The 18,140-nt window shown below is 29.4% G+C and overlaps 1 protein-coding gene across 1 annotated transcript; it reads right to left on the bottom strand.

The window, feature by feature from the left end:
- Positions 1-12,781: 12,781 nt before the first annotated feature.
- Positions 12,782-16,997, bottom strand: LOC129966043 (transmembrane protein 205-like). Its single transcript, XM_056080391.1, has 4 exons — positions 16,418-16,997; positions 14,748-14,929; positions 14,413-14,558; positions 12,782-13,950 (listed from the first exon to the last, which is right to left on the bottom strand). Exons 1-4 carry the CDS (start codon positions 16,501-16,503, stop codon positions 13,657-13,659), a joined length of 708 nt encoding a protein of 235 aa, XP_055936366.1. The 5' UTR covers positions 16,504-16,997; the 3' UTR covers positions 12,782-13,656.
- Positions 16,998-18,140: the final 1,143 nt, after the last annotated feature.

The following is an 18,140-nucleotide window of genomic DNA, read 5'->3' as shown; positions in this document are numbered from 1 at the left end:
TATCGAGTTAGTGCTGGAGCAAATTTTCACTTTCCTTCCTATTATGTCAAATCTTTTTCATTGTTGCATGCATAAAAATCAAATATAAGTTGTTGGCCATGCTCTGCTTCTACATCAGTGATATTTTCAGAACCGATATATTCATCTAAATAAACTAGCAATTTGTTATATTAAGAAACAATGAAAAAAAGATCATATATCCTTATTGTTTATTTTACAAAAGTTGTCTTAATTTTTTGGTATTGATAGTTTTTTCATTTTTGAGATCCTTTTTTGTTTTTATCAAAACCAAAATGACGTGTATTTGGAAATAAGACACAATATGCAAATATAGAAATAAATATTAAAATTTAAAGAATCAACATTTAAAATTAATTAAAAAATTTTTTAATAAAATTATGCATTATTATAAAACCGAAAATATTTTATGCTTAGAAAATATGCAGGTTTATATATGCCTATATGTTCAAAGGTGCTTTTTTTTTTTTTTTTTTTTTTTACTAAGGTGCTTAAAAAATACTTAAAAGTACTTCATTTTTACAGCAATTTCTCACTACGCACCCTGTTTTCCTCATATCTTGACCATCAAGTATGAGGAAAAAAAGCCAAGATATAATATTAGTAGCAATAATCAAAACGATTTGAGTTTCACCTCAACAATAAAATACATTTGCAATATTTTTAATTGGTTAAGAAATATATGGTAAAAAACATGATTGAAAAAATAGTTTATTTAATTTTAAAATAACGCAAAATAATTTTTGTGATGTACTATTTTCTGAAATATCGCAGTAAAACGCAAAAATTTCGCTGAATTTTTAATTAGTTAAAATTATTATTAATAATTCAAAAAGAATCATTCCTGGGTGCATAGTCCCACCGCTCAAAGTATATATTTACTAAGTTTGTTAACTCCAAATCAGCAATCTGGCCTGTAGAATGCCTACACACAGATGCATACACATTCTCCTTAATGATTAATAAAGATTAATATACCCATAATATGAACTTGTTCTTTTCAAGAGTTCTATGTTAATGAAAGGTATTATACAGGGTGTCTCAAAAACCTTGACAGCGGCTTTTATTCCTGAAATATTGATCGTAGACATGTACTGTAAATTACAAAGTTGCGTAAAAAAAAGGTGCATATTGTTATGAAATCAATTAAAGTTTTCAGAGGATTAAACTTTTAAAAATACAAAATGTAAATTTTTATACGGACCTCATACAAAAAAATTCCTAGTGAGTTAAATGTGCCGCCTCCTCTAATAAGGTCATGTACGAAATATCAGCATTTTATCATAAAAAGTCTCAAAGATATGAAACTATATAAATGCTGACTTAAACCACTTTTCGATGCCTGGATATGAGTTAGCAAAGAGGAAAAATCTTGTCGGATGTTCGAGTTTTAGGAGTCGTAGACAAATTAACAAAGAGAGTAATGATTGAATAAATACATAATAATTTTGCTATTTATTGGTTCAAAAGTATTAAAAATTTGTAGAAATAATAACTTAAAGGAAAGATTACATAACTTAAAGGAAAGATTACATAAAGGAAAGATTACTTAAAGGAAAGATTACATAAGTTTTTTTATAAGTGCTATTTTTAAGTTATATTCGGTAATTCATAATATAAAATTTTAAAGTATTTTTCAGGAAGCATAGATTTTAAAATTTGTATTTAAAACTAAAGATATGAAGCATATTCAATTTTCTTATGATGCATTCCTGCGTCATCTGCACTGAAGCTGTAATCATTTGCATTTTAATTTGTGATTGATCCTTCTCCAAATTGGTTTTAACATATCTTTGATAATTTTCACTATAAAATTCTGAAATTTTGTACATGATATTATTAGAGGATGGGGCACATTTTACTTATTGGGATTTTTTTTTGTACGAGGTCCGTATAAAAATTTAAATTTTGTATTTTTTTAGTTTAATCCCATGAAAATTTTAATCGATTTCATAACATTTTGCTCCTTTTTTTACGCAACTTTATAAGTTACAGTATATGTCTATGATAAAAGTCGCGTCAAAGTTTTTGAGACACCTTATATACTGAGTAGTAAGCTTTTTTAACTTTCAGTACTAACTTAAGGAAATAATAATTAATTACTTAGGTTTTGCGTTTCCTGCTATTAGTAGTATTACTTTCCTGTAATATGTTAATAGCAGCAACATAGGATATGCATATTACCTCCAGAAATATGCATATCATATACTGAGAATCTCCAACTTTCTCTATAAAATTCGTAATCGCATTTATATTTCCTTGCACATTATTTCCTATGGCTTGGTATAATTTCTTTGTATTTGCATGATTTTATACTCCGGCAATGTTTTTGAACATCAAACATTGAACATTGAACATTTTTTGTGAATAGGTAGCTTAATATTCGATTATACAATTTAATCCAAAATTAAATAAGAATATAAATTGCAGGTATATTTACAATATAATTGCAGATTTGCAATTATTTTTATGAAGTTTCCGAAACTTAATCTAAGTTAGCTACCTTTTCTTTGTTTTTTTCAAAATAAAAATTAAGCCGTCTTATGCATTTACTCTCATTTGTAAATGAAATTGCAATTTAAAATCTGTTAAAAATTTTCAGTGAAACTAATATTGAAAGTAAAGATGGAATTCATTTGAGCATTAAAAATAGGAAATTTGCAATCGAAATTTAAATATGCCTTCACTTACACGTTTTTTGGTGACTTCTCAGATTGGTATGGGGTTTTCTTTCGATACACATTTTGATCAAAAACGGGACAAAAATGCCATTAACAGCTAACTATTTATCTGGATATTCAAGAGTAAGTAAATATTCCTACGTGTCAAAGAGTTCAAATTTTCTCTTATGAATTTCCATTGGCTAATCCAGAAAGAATCTTTAAAACCTTTAACCTTTATATCGTCTCTCCCCCCCCCCTTTTTTTTGTAACGATTCCTCAGGAATTCTTGCATTTCTTTTTTTTTAAGTCAGTTATTTTTTTTTTAACATAAGGGCTTTTTTGTCATTCCAATATAAACAGGAAGAAAAGAAAGTAAGAAGGGAAAAAGAAAAAAAGTTTTCTAAATATAACCGACTTATTTCATTTTTTTTTTTTTTTTTTTAATATTCATTTACTTTCGTTAATTGTGAACTTCTTTCTAAAATTTTTTTTATCTTTCTATAAAAGGCTGTTAGTTAAAAATCTTTATCTAAATTTTATCTTTAAAAATTATAAGAGGTTTAGAAGTTTTGAAAATTTAGATTCCATTTAAATGCTCGAACGTCATTTTTTTTAGATCTATTTCATTTGATTTATTTCTCGGAATATGAGCTGAGATAAAAAAAAAAAAACGACTTTTTCATATTATTCATATTATCATTTCATATTATTCCTCATTTCATTCAAGGATTACGTATTTAATTGATATATATATTTTTAAATTCTGAAGTGTAGCTCTCATTGTATTCAGTTTATAATGGCAATTCATTGCCTTTAGTTTTTCTCTACGCCTGTTTTTATAAAAAAATTTGTGATCAAGTGTAATAATTTATATTTTATTATTTCTGCATAAAAATTTGAATTGCACATATTATATTGTATACCAACTGCTTTTAACAACCAGCTGGTATTAGTTAGATTTAATATATTGGTTATATTTAGTTTCGATTAAATCGTTTAGAAATAATTTCATGTCCATGATTCCGTCAAACTGTCAGAAAAAAATGTTATCTTAATAGTCTTATTTTTGTTCGGGTTTATTTATGCATGAATTTTCCTAATGGAGATCAGTTCCATGACATCATTGCTGAATTAAAAATGCGTTGATATTGTTTCTGATGGCACTTGTCATAGACAAGCCCGCTGACTAAGTGAACGAATTTTTTTGCGTCTCCTGGTTTTCAGTACCGCTATCTAAGGCCAAGAGTATGACTCAACTACTTACACGTCACAACCCTTTATACATGTCGGACTTCATTCATGCATTTTTTTTTCATTCAACCACATATCGTAATTTAGGCCTGAACCAGAGAACGATCATCTCTGATTCATAACCCCCAGTGGTATTACTATCGATATGGAGGATTTTGTAACAACGACAGATTTATACGTGCGCCAGCCACCACCATACACGGAGAGTCTTCGGCAGCCGGCTTTAAACTCACAACCCAAGGAATGCGAGTCCAACGCCCTACCAACCAGGCTGTCCCGGCCTCGTTGACAATGTAGTTACTCGTTCGTCTCTCTTCTAACTTTCGCAGTATTGCAAGTTCACTTTTCATTCATTTTGTAAATACACAGGTAAATACAGGTAGACATTATTCTTCTTCTTAGCTCTCAACAACAAAATTTTAAAAAAATCCTGCGACTGAATATCTGATGATGAAAGCAGTTTGAATTTCAAGGCAATAATATAATGTATTGTTAAAAATTTGACAAAAAATATATTTTTTTAAAAAATAGGGAAATTTTGCTTGACTATTAAATTGATATCATTAAAAATATATACTTTTTAAATCTTTTTAATAGCTACATGACGGTGTAAAAACCAGTGATATTTTTAACAGATATTGCAAAATAATATTAAAATTCAACTTAATTTATAATTAATTATTCTAAAGAAAATTTCGAACAAAACTCTCTCCGAAATCCACATTCTCACACTCCAAGGTATATATTTTGGTTTTTGTACCAAATTTGGTTACTGTAGGTCAAACGGTTTGTCCCATAGAAAGCCAAAATACGCACGCTCATCTTCATTTTTAGTAGAAATTATTAAACTGTTATTATTATACTTTGTACAGTACTGGAAAGTATATTTAGGTATCAGTGTTTGATAATATCTGCAGTATTTTTGTCCTGGAAATAAATAGGTGAACTATTAATTCCTATATTACAAGTTCACAATTTCTTACAAATAGAAATTTTCTAACTCATCGAGTTTTTATTGAATCAAGTTTTAAAAATACAGAACTAATCTTTGGCATTCAAATTCAAACGTGGAATAACTTAAAAGCTAAATTTATCCTACTGTGACATTGGTGTCTTTCCATTTCTTAGTTGGTACTTGGTAATATAAGATGATTATTGAATGGCTGTATAATTCTAAAAGCTGGGTAATTTTTAGTTCTGGTACCATACTATTAAATTTCTATGTAAACTCCATTGAACTATTAAATAATTTCTCATTGGATTAATTATTTCTGAAATTACAGAAATATTATTAAATACAAAATTTAGCAAATAGGTAGGCACACGTAGTTCTTTTTTTTTTTTTTTTTCTTTTCTACCACTTAATTAATACATTTTATTTTGAAAAAATCAGGCTTTTTTAGCTGTAGTCATTAAAGGGAGATAAATATAACCAGACAAGGCTACTGCACCCCATCTATTCATAAGGCATACGGATTTAATTTGAATGATCGGACTAAGATTGTGTCTTAAAAGCCATCACCGGTCACAGTACAACCTTTCCTATGAGAATCATATCCCGTCACCGGTAGGAAGTAGCCGACCCCCAATATTTCTGTTCCCACTCGGATGGTGGGAACCTACCACCATGCCGGAGGCTTCTCATCCTCATATCTGAGGTGTCCCACCCACGATGGGAGAGGGGATAAAAATAAAAGAAATTCTTCCAACTATGAACAATTTACCTATTATTTGAAGACTTAGATAATAACATTACGATATAAATTCGATTTGGGTAGAAAAATTTAAAATCACTGATTCAGATTGATTCCGGAGTATGCAGGACTCTGATTTTGATACAGCTGTAATAAATACCATGTTCGGTTCATGTTTCTTAGTATTTATGTGTGTTTCCTTATTGGAATCAGGGAACGTATCGCCCTAAGAATAGTAAGGATAATAATTTTATAGATATAAATTAAAGTTAATTTTTAATTGAATTACATTAGAAATATAGTATTAAATTATTATAGAATGCAAAAGTAAATAACGCTATTGAGGAGTCTTTTAATTTTCTGGTCAAATGTATATTTAATTAATTACCTTGTTATCATTGTTATAAAAATTATAGGAAAATTCTATACTTATTAATAGAAAATTCTATGCCGGCGTCCTGGCATAGGGGTAGCGCGTCTTCCCCGTGATCTGGGCGTCCCGGGTTCGAGTCCCGGTTTGGGCATGGTTGTTATTCTGTTGTTCTATCTGTGAGATGTGTGAATGTGCCCTCCTGTAAAAAGGGGTTGTGCAAGCGAATGAGTGATGCGTGAGTGGCAAAGTCGTACTCTTGGCCCTAATTGGCGCTGCTATAAAAAATAAGAGACGTTCCCCCTCAGGCTTAAATCGCTGTATTCGTAACAGTGGGCTTGTCAGTGGCAAGTGCCATAAGAAACAAACAAACAAACAAGAAAATTCTATACTTTTAAAAATGAATTGTATATTTAATATCGATGCTCCACAAGAAAGTATTTGAATTTTTAAATATTTCTTTTTCTGTGGAATTTCGACAATTTTTAAATTGGTTAACTGTTAATACGCCCCCCCCCTCCTAGGAATAAGTTATGGTTGGAGGAGGCGAAAATAAATATTTTATTTTTCTTAAACATTTCAAAATTTTGAAATCTTAGTGTAAGATTTTCTGGTTAAATTTAAAGATTTGTTTTTAATGTTAAAGGAGTATGGCTTTCAAGTGAATCTATAATCTATAATTACGTTTAAATTCTTATATACCTAAAATAATTTAATCTTTAAGTTTAATAGAAGGCTATTTTTTCCCTAATTGTCTCAGAGGAAATGACAGTCATTGTTTTGAAATTTTAATAGAAAATATATTTGAATCATTCATTGTGAAAATTGCCCTCTTCAGTTTTTTTCACAAATTCACATTTTGATGATTCCCCAATCCTTTAATATCGACTCATGCATTCTATATGAAATATGTTTCCTCCATTGAAATATTACTATATAGATCACATTCCAGCATTCATTTTTTAAATTGATAACCTCTTAGAGAATGATTTTTATCTCCGCTTCTACAAATACGCTGACTGTCTGAACTTACAACAAATATGAAAAAATCCAAAGTAGAAAATGTCTTACGTCGAGATGTAGCTGATTTTAAGACACTTTGACCAGCCTTTTCTAAAGAAAAAGCCATCTCCATTCAGAATTACTGAAAAGTTGATTCTCAAGAATAGAAATTTTACTTTGCAGTTAGCGACTATAATGGATTCTATTTTACCAGTAAAGAATCGAGAGATACAGAGAAAGAATAAAGAATCGAGAGTTATCATATCCAATCACCTTAGAGGGAAGGTTTTTATAATTGTAGAAACAAAAAGGCTCTCAATTATTCATCCCAAATCTAAAAAAGTTCTCATCAATAGTAAGAAAATGCAGAACACCGGGATGATCTCCCAGTATATGATAACCAATTAAAAATACTTTTATAATGAAATAATAAATAAAATACTAACAATAACAATGGGGGAAGAGCGCATCAACAACTGTTCTTTTTCACTTATCTCGCCTATTATATGTAAATCCAGCAAGGTTTCGCAACGGCATTTGTTTTATATTATGGTATTCACAGAAATTCATATCTTTGCTAGTTAAAACGTTACTGATCTTTCACATACCCTAGTTAATTTTGATTACGGGTCTTATTCTGAGAGAAAAAATATCTTTCCTGGATATCTGGCAAGAACATAAACTTACTTAAATACTTATACTTACATAAATAATTATGTAAGTATTTTCACATTGCGTGTAACCCACTTTAATGATAGAAAATTAATAATTTGCGTTTTTTTGAGATAATATTTTTAAAAAATGAATTTCTGCTTCTCTTGAAAAATTTGTAAAAGTGGAGATGACCCCCTGTTTTCAAATTGACTAGTTCATTTACTCTCGTGGCCAATTGAGAAAGTTTGTTACTCTTTTGAAAGCTACAAGATTTTTTTTTTCAAACATAACGACGCATAGAAAGAATGACGGAAGCTCACAGACTCACAGTAGAATGACGGATGTTTTTCAGAATGGGATAGTAGAACTGACCATATTTTTTTAAGACGTCATTTAGATGTTTGTGCCATTTTAGTTTGTTACGAAATGTAACAGTGTGCCTTTTATATTATTATGATTTTTCTATTCAGAACGTTCATGTGAAAATAGTAAGGCTTTTCTTTTTCAATCTGTCTAAATAGATTATAGTCTTTTTAACTATTATTAAATTCCGACAGATGCCTCTATTTAGGTTTTATGCAAATAGGTAAATATAAAAATGAACAAAAACGCTTCTGCTTTCTTTTTTTCAGTTCAATCTACGACCCTGGTGCCAATCACAAAGGACCCAGACGGAAAAAACAGCTATTAAGGCGACAGATTGTTATATTCTATTTCAACAAAGTTGAAAGAAAGTATGCAAAGTTCCAAGAATCTCGACGTGTATTTTAGAAGTGTAAAAACAAATCAGAGCCGATATCTGGTTTAAATTAATATAAAGTATAACTTCTTAACCTTCCAGCTGCGTATCCCGCGATTTCCGCGGGTTGGCAATCAGTCCATTTTCTATTGCATCCCGCGTTTTTCTCAGTTTAGAGTATTTATTTTTACGATTACAGATTTTTATTATATCATGTTACTATCGTGTAACATATAGTATCAGTTCATTTTGTTTGAAAAATATCTGAACTTATTTGCAAACATCGCATCTAAATAAGGATATTTAAAAAATTATTCAATCAGAAAGTTACCTGCGGATAGAAACCCCACAGGTGAATTCAGAGAAAATTTCTTATTTCACAGGAGCTCGTGCAGAATTTTCTTTTCTCAAATTCTGTGACATTATCGTATCTTATAATATTTCGTTAAAGCTCATTAAATAAAAAATTTTAATAAAATTCTCTTATGGTGTCACATATTAATACTTCGTTTTTCTTATTTATTTTTGAGTTGGAAAAATTTTTGTGATGAAAATGTGGTCACAAAATAAACAGATTACAAATGGAAATTATATAAATTTTTCCTTAGCGCAAATCGTGTGTTTTCTTCACCATTGGCCTCCTTTTACATGAGAACAAGAAAGAAAGGGGAAAAAAATTGAGACACCATTTATGCTTGAAATTCAATTACATTCAGTTATTAAATAAACAAATGAGAAATGAAAAGTAATTATAAATTTAAGCAATCGTTTGATATATTTTTATGAATTTTCCAAGAAATTTTTCATACTTGTTTCCAATATTTATCGTTGGGAAATCTGAAAAATGCATATATTTTGAGAAATTCCTTTTGAAATTTTAAGAAATTTCAAAAATGCATTTCGGAACTAATGCTGAAAGAAGTTTTGATGAAGGCTTGTAAATAAGTTAAAAGTTTACTTACAAGTTATACAGGAATTGAAGAATGAAAGGAAGGACACAAAATTACGATTGATTTTGTTGAAACCAAAATGAGAAATAGAGTTGATATTTCTATACGGAAATAAAATATCGCCCTTAAAAATTGATTAAAGACGTATAGTTAAATAATTAGATATCTTTATAAAAAATTTTTAGACTTCCAAAATATATATTGGAGAGCAATTAAGTTTGGGAAAAATTATTATAGGGAGTATTGTTCTATCTGCATCATCATTTATGATTGATACAGAAAGTCCACTGCTCTTGTATTGGGCTGGCAACTAAGTAATTGCGGATTTTTTTTTAGAAAATCAAAGACAATTTTTTTCATGGAACTAAATAACTTTATTCTGTAATGTATTGCTCATTTTGATCAATGACCTTTTGCCATCTTTCAGGCAGCATCATAATCTCACGTTCATAAAACTTCTGGTTTTTATTAGCAAAAAACTGAATCAGGTACGATTTGACATCATCATCATTATTGAAATTTTTACCATTCAAGGAGTTTTGTAAAGCTCGAAACAAAAAGTAATCAGATGGTGCAAGGTCAGGACTATATGGTGGATGTGGCAAAACATCCCAACCAAGCTCCAATAATTTTTGCCGAGTGACCAAAGATGTGTGCGGCCTTGCATTGTCATGATGGAATACAACACCTTTTCGATTTGTCAATTCGGGCCGCTTTTCTTCAACTGCATTGTTTAATTTCGTTAGTTGTTCAATGTAGACATCAGAATGGATCGTTCGGTTGGGTGGTAAGAGTTCAAAGTAGACAATTCCTTTGTAATCCCACCAAACTGATAACAAAACCTTCTTTTGATGAATATCAGCTTTTGATGTTGTTTGAGTTGGTTCACCTGGCCTGCTCCACGATCTTTTCCGCTTGATATTGTTGTAAACAACCCATTTTTCATCGCCAGTTATCAGTCGTTTTAAAAATGGATCATTTTCATTACGTTTCTATAGCAAATCGCAGCTGTTAATGCGTTGCGTTAAATGCGTTTCTTTCAGTTCGTGAGGAACCCATGTATCGAGTTTTTGAACATAGCCAAGTTGTTTTAAGTGATTTTCAATGCATGTATGTGATACATGAAGCTTCTCTGATAATCTCATGTGTTGTACTGTGACGATCCGAATCGATTATTGCTTTGATTAGGTCGTCAGCAACTTCAACTGGACGACCAGAGCGTTTTTCATCTTTGAGTGAAAAATCACCAGAACGAAATTTGGCAAACCAATTTTGACACTGCCGTTCTTTTAAGGCTTTGTCACCATAAACAGCACATAACTTTTTATGAGCTTGCGATGCGTTTTTCCCTTTGCGGAAATAAAAAAGCAAAATATGACGAAAATGTTCCTTTTGATTTTCGATTTTTCAACGAACGCTAAACGAAAACTACGCAACCGATCAAAAAACTTTTTTTACTGATTGACAGCTGAATTGCCAACTATCAAATAACAAAATGTATTTTACATTTGTACTACGTCTGCAAACCTAAATATTCAACTGAAGCCATCTATGAGTGGAATCCGCAATTACTTAGTTGCCAACCCAATAGAATAACTATGGCTGCAAAATCCCGAAAATTCCTAATCGGTTGCTATATTATTCTGTTTTAACGAAATGCTGAAAGATCGTTCAGCTTTACAAACTACAACATAAAATCCAAAAAACGTATTATATAAAATTCCATAGAAACGAAAAGCCTCGGTGGCAAAATTTAGAAGTCGGAGATCGAATTTTGATTGTTTGAATTTTGATTATGCTAAATTCGAATGAACCAAAAGTCTTTCCCGTTGGTGAAGAATGGAAGTTTGGAAAGGTTACCGAGTCAGGTGTCGTCCCCGTCATTTGACCATGTTTCAAAATTACAAGATCTTTGCTTTGAAATGTATCATAAATATAAGTAAATTAAACTCGTTCAATTGAAGATTAGCTATGCATATATTGCCTCGTGCATGTGAAATACACCATTTTGAGTTAAACGTTCTCATTTTGAGTGTCATAAAAGTTGTATGAAGGGGATATCGATTCGGTTATTGTCTTTGTCATATAAGCATGACTATCGAAGATTACTTCGTAGGACCTCCACGAAGGAGTCAAGGAACCAAGCGTAAATTCAAAACAGGATATTTATGCAATTAAATTAAGACAAATTATGAACAACCGCTAGTCAGTACTCTTGTTTAAAAAAGATGCTCTATAAAATTTTTACAAAAAAATTGTTTTTGATACTTAATTGAGAACTTAAAAATTTAAAATGATACCCAAATTGTTTCGAAGTAGAACTTTTTTACTGCTCTGATTAATGTAATCAATATAAAAGATCCATTATTTAATTACATTTAGAACAAAGAGAGAAATAATTTAAATTGACTTTAAAATATTGGGAAAATATTCCTCGTTTTGACACTCCTCGAATATATGTACTGAACGGACTGACGCACATGCTAAGTTCCGAATACAAATAGCGATAGCTTTTTTTTTTTTTTTTTGGCAATAAATTTGCTTGTTTATGCTAGTTTTATTTTTATTACCATAAATTCGAGTGTGCTAAAAATAATTTAAGATTTATTAAATTTTTTTAGTAAGACATTTCAAACATCACGGAGTAATAAAGATTTAGCACTTGATCTTTCTGTTGCTTATGACGTCTTTCAGATTCTATGGTTTCCTAGATTTCATATTTAGAAATTTGCTTGAAGAATGTCTTTGCAAATGGATTCGGTATAGATTTCAATTAGATTTTAGATTTATTTTTAAAATTATTTTCAGGTAATTAAAAAAAAATCTAGAAGCTAGGTCTTTTTTTTTTCTTGTTTCAGATCAAACTTTTCATTTTTAAAAATGTTATCAAATTAAAAGAAGTTATGAAATAGTTTAAGCAACACTTATTGTTTATTTTGAAATATTTTTTACCATTCAAAATGCTCATAATATTTTAATATTCATATGAGAAATTGACTATTTTATATTAATTTTTTGTATTATTATAAATATTTATATTAATTTATAATATTTTATATCATTATAAATGAAATTTTTTTTTGTCATTAGGTAAAAAAAAACTCACTACAAATAATTATAAATTAATATTTTCAACTTGAAATCTACAAATTTTATTTGGCAATAAATTCTATACCTTCATAACTTTTCGTTTATTATTTTTTGAATCAAATCATAAAACAAAATATGTCTCTTTATATTAAATTCAAATCTCATTATTATACTACGATGCGTTAATCTCACAAGGGTATAAAATTTTTATATAATTCATGTTTACTTTTCATCGATACTTTATGTAGTACTATTTTAAAGACAGAAATAAATTATCATTTTCATTTAATGAATTGACAGACAAAAGATACATTGATGCAATATTCAAAAAAGAAATAAATGAAAGTGGATTCTTGTTTTGTAAAACAATTTATTAAAATACTAAAAATAAAGCATCTGCTTTGAGTAAAAGCACGCCTTGCGCTCTACACTACCTTAAAATATCACAGATACTTAAGATGTGTTTGTTCCAAGGCATGTGGTCGAAGGATGTATAATAAATACATGAGTATATGATGAACAACAATAAATACATGAAATCCATATGAAAACAATAAATACATGAAAAATGATGATTGTCTTGTAAACTATGCAAATTTTTCGTTATAGTCAACAATTTTTTTAATGGATAAATAACATATTTATTTTCAAATTACTATTCATTTTCAAATTTAAAAAGAATTTTTAAAAATAGTTTTAATATAAAAATCAGTTGTTTTAATTAAATGTGATGACTCCGAACAACTGATTTCAGCCGGTATTAACAAGAAAGATTAAGATCAAGATTTCAAACAAAATAAAAACTGCAAACATATTCACACAAAAAATTTTTTTCGGAATACGTTTCTCTTCTGTATTACAGATAAGAAATCAAATTGGCCGACTTTTAAATTGAAATGATATAAATTTTGATCAAATATCTTCTAATCATAATTTATATCATTTTACTTCTTCAAAAGTTTAATTTCGATCTGAATTTTACAGCTATATTAATTATAAAATATCGTCTTTTAATTTCAATGATTATCGTTTATACATTAAAGTTCAAGATCAAAATATTCAATCCAGAACAACCACAGAATACAAAAATAGGAATTTGCAAATCTTTTGCATCATCATGAAACATTCGTCCTTTCCTCAGTTCTCGGTAAAAACAGTTTTATAAATATACGAGCAGTTAAAAACATGGAAACTTCAACAATGAAGATGTCCAAGGGCAAATTTGTCACCTATGGATCAATTTACAGGCTATATGGTACATATGTAGAGTGTTACAAGCCATAGCCAGGAGATTGACGACAGCGCAGAGTCCGTGGAATGTCCTGAACCTGGAATGCAAACGGGCGTATTTCGGACAAGAAGTGAGAAGTTGTCCAGGTTTGAAGCGTCCGACCACATCTTGACCCACACCTGCTTCTTCTTCAATTTTGGCTCTGTCTGTCATCGTTTGAATCATATCAGGAACTATATATACCATGCCGGCGAGATCACATAGGAAGCAAATGGCCAAATTCCACCGCTGAAAAGATAAAGATAGCATGTTAGCCTGGTTACATTTATATTCAGCATTAGTGCCATATTTCAATAATACTTAGAAGATTCAAGATAAAGCGAAGTTCATTCTTTTGCGACTTAAAAAAAAAAAGAGAGAAAATTTTAAGGTTTAAATGAAGGAAAGAAATAAAATATTCGTTGAGAAGCAATTGATTATCATTTGAAATAAATCATAATTTTTTCAAAAAAAAAAAAAAAGCTTTTTCACTTTTTAACTTCTTTCAAAACCTAAGCATTGAAAGCACTGAATTTTAGGTTTTCTTTCCTTATTATTTTTACTATTATTAATAATATTATTTTATTTCTTATTATTTTTACTATTCCAAGTACATTTTAAAGAAAAAAAAAATTAACCAAAAGATAGATTAAGAAAGATTTTTTTAACAAATTAGAATTTTAGCAATAAAAGTATTTTTTGATTACTTACTTGTGCAGTGGATTCTGGATTTTGAAGCACGAAGATCCATAATGTCAAGAAACCAAGGATAGAATTGAGCAAGAAGTATTTAGGGAAAAGATGTCTCTGTACAAGTCCGAATATTTTACGCGGCAGATTGAAGAACAACACAATACCTACAAATAAAAATGAATATTATTAATATTTTGTAAAAAAATTAACCAGAAGCATATATAATAGCAAGAAAATTTCATTATATATTTATGGTTAAAATATGTATTTTTTTTTTTTTTTTTTTTTTTTTTTGCTATTTTACAACATATAAATTATTTCTGAGCAAAAATAAATAATGTGTGTAAGCTCACCAGAGATGAAAGTCATCCATATCTGCGTCCCATAATGCGTGGCAAAAGACGCCAGGTATAAGAGAGTGATGGAGCTAGATGAAGATGGCTTGCGATCTCCGGCCGTGAGCATCAAAAACGCCGCGTATGCTAGTGCTGCTCCCGTCACTAGATGCGTACACCTCGACAGTCGTATATACAACCTACGGAATGAAAAAGAAAAATGGATTATTATGCTGAAAATTTATATTAGTTACAAATAAATATCTCATCATAAGTATAGGGCATTACTACCGAGAACATCAAACTTTCGATCAGAAAAAAAATGCGTGCTAACTCATATTTTAAGTAGTCTAAGATTTTCAGATAATTTTTTTTACCATTGTCACGAAAACTTTAAACTATGGCTCTAAAACTTTTTCTACAATTAAAACTAGGGGATATTTTGGGGGAAATTTATACTGACAATTTTTCTGTCCCCAATATCTCCTTCCGCTTTCTCCATTTTCATGTAAAAAAACAGTGTCGTTTTGGCCTAATAAGCATTTTAAAACGAAACCACTCGGATTCCATCGTTTTTGTTCACCCTTTGTCTCATCCACTTCATCTTCCCTTGAGGAGTAATGAAGTTGGCGTCCCAAACATGCTTCGGTCGGCATTGTCACGGTTCGTGGCATCTGAGCTCGTTTTTTTTATTTCTTCTTTTTCGACAATAGGGTTTGAAGTGGGTCGGCTGATGCAACAGCGGTAGCTCTTGCGAGGTTTCCCGTCGCTTCCTTTGATTTTTTTTCTCACAAAAACTGAGAGTTTATTTGCTTTGTTTCAGTTTTTTTTTCCTGGTCATTTTTACCAGAGTGAATAAAATTCGATTGCTTTCTATTGAAAAGATATTATTTTTCTCCTATCGATTTTTTTATTGCTACACTTTTAAATTTTAATGAATTGTAGGGGAATAAATAAACTTAAACGTTTAAAAATAATTTAATGGATTGAGTTGGTAAAAATTTATTCTTGAAGTTAAATATTTTGGTACACACATAAATTTTCCCTTTTTTTATTGTTCTGTATAATGCATGATTCTTTATTTATTTTATAGAACTCGGGGGGGGGGGAGACTCATTTCTGGATATCATGTTAACTGACAAAAAAAAAAAAAAACTTTTATGTGCTTTATCTTTTCTCTAAATTCCTTTCTAAATAATCGTTATCAGTTTCTTTCATTTAAATAATTTTCGTACTAAAATTTTAAGAATGGCATTTATTAATTTTAAATCATTTTAAAATCCTTCATTTAATTCACAGAAATTTTTTTAAAGTTGTAGAATCTGTGCAAACTAATTATTAATTTATCATTCAATTTTCTGCAATATTCATTACAAAAATATGTGCTTTTGTATAAATTAAAAACTGTCCTCTTGCATGAAAATAAAAAATTTCGAAACCTACTATTACTTCGATACAATTTACTTTTTATTTATTATTATTAAGAGAATATTTAATAAGAATCTATTAAATAAATTTTACGAACTCTTTATTTATTATTCAAATATCATATAGTTTTCACTTTCTCTTCAGATTTTTATATGCTTTCATAAAAAAAATGAAAATTTAAATTTCTTTAGGATAATTGTAATCGTAAAAATGTTTTGTAAATAAAAATTAAAAACAACTGAAAAAAAAAAGGGACTTACGATATGTGCAGGCGATGAGGCATCATTTTAGAGAATTCTGGTATCCTCAGAGTAATCATGGTGTTGGGAGAGCACGAACCCGTCATGAGTTAGCGTAATAGCGATAATTTTCAATAGTGCGCTAAACAGGGACTCTTATATAGATTACTCGCAACATTCACGTTGAAATTGCATCATTTTCCCGCCCCGCAAACGCAAGCTATTGGCTTCGCGAATCACGTGACTTCCTACGCATCGGTCTATTGGACGAGAACTGCTAGCGGCTCCGATGTTTTGTTTTGCTGTGTTCGATTACCAGTTTATAAATTATAATTCTTTCCCCCTCTCAATTTTTATCTCACCCCTAGTTACTTGCAAGTTTTCTTTTTTGTTTTAAAAGAAGAAGAAAAGAAAAGAAAAATGGAATTAACGGCTGTTTAGATAGTTTTTCGAATAGCTGCGTTTTCTGGTTTGACCCAGATTTGAAGGTCGGTGGTGAAAATCTCGTTTTTCTTTTCAATGTCAATCTTGGCTATCGTTTATTATCTGTAACTTGCTGAAACGCGCGAGAGGAAAAATGATTAACCCAAATTCAAAATAAATAAATAGAATTTGTTTTCAAACAAATAGAAATATTTGCTTTTAATTATTCGCTTATAATCAAAATTAAATGATTTGATTTAAATTATTTTGTGAAGAAATATTGTATAAAATAAAATGTTCAGTGCAATGCTATATGCTTTAATATATATATATATGACGAAGAAATAGTTCAGCATAAATATTTTCGTTATACTAATTATAACTAATAAATTGACTATAGTTTTCAACTAAAATGTGGAACATATTCTGAAATGTTGTAAATATCATTTTAATTTTGAAATTCGTGTAACAATATTAAATCAATATTCTCGTACGATCCTAATATTTCACGCATATCGCAGTGTTCTCGCCCCATATTAGAGCATTCATTCAATTATTTCCCATCAATTAAGAGTTCTTTCTTAATTGAGCTGCAAATCTCAATGACCTTTTTAATTTTTCTAAATTATATCCAGCAGACCCAAAGCGCTATGCACGTGAACAAAAACAAAAATTAATTTAATTCCTCTCCCTTATTAAATAAAATTAAAAACTAAATTTTAATTAATCTAATTTTGATGTACGAAGTTCTCATTGAATCAGTGATACGCTGTAACTGCGACTCCGATGCTCGATTGATATTCAAAGGGAATTTTTTTTTTCGGAAAATCGAGACCTAATAAAAATTTGTTTCTTAAAAAATAATTTAAAAATATCTTTCATAACGACAAATATATATTTAATTTATATGCAACTGTAATTCTACATCAATCAAAATCAATATTCAGAAACAATTTTAGATGCTTCATTTTTAACTCTGGACTTTATTCTTTTTACAAAAATATATGTGTCTTTTGAATACCTGCATATAATTTGAGAAAATTATTTAAAAAAAAATTTGATTATTTTTTCGTGAAATTTTAAAATATTTAAAAGGTGCCTGATGGCTAGATTATGAATTAAATAATATCCTAGTGACACAGATTACATTATTACAATTCTGCAATAAAAATAAAAGCTATTTACCAATGTTTTTTACTGTGCAAAAAATATTTTGATAATATTTCTAAGGGTAGAACTACTCATACAACAGGCATCTTAGCATTCTTCCAAGTTTCCTGTTTAATTTTATTACAGCTATAACCATATCAGACTTTTCTGC

The sequence above is a fragment of the Argiope bruennichi genome, chromosome 4 (genome assembly GCF_947563725.1).
Source record: "Argiope bruennichi chromosome 4, qqArgBrue1.1, whole genome shotgun sequence".
In the NCBI taxonomy this organism is placed as follows: Eukaryota; Metazoa; Arthropoda; class Arachnida; order Araneae; family Araneidae; genus Argiope; species Argiope bruennichi.
Note: the sequence above shows the minus strand (reverse complement) of the source record. Positions and strands in the feature narration are given on the sequence as shown.

Excerpts from the sequence above, each read along its gene's own strand:
- LOC129966043 (XM_056080391.1), bottom strand. The coding sequence starts at position 16,503 with ATGACGGGTTCGTGCTCTCCCAACACCATGATTACTCTGAGGATACCA. Across the intron at positions 14,930-16,417 it reads CCTCATCGCCTGCACATATC|GTTGTATATACGACTGTCGA; the intron begins GTAAGTCCCTTT and ends TTCATTCCGTAG. Across the intron at positions 13,951-14,412 it reads ATCCAGAATCCACTGCACAA|CGGTGGAATTTGGCCATTTG; the intron begins GTAAGTAATCAA and ends TTATCTTTTCAG.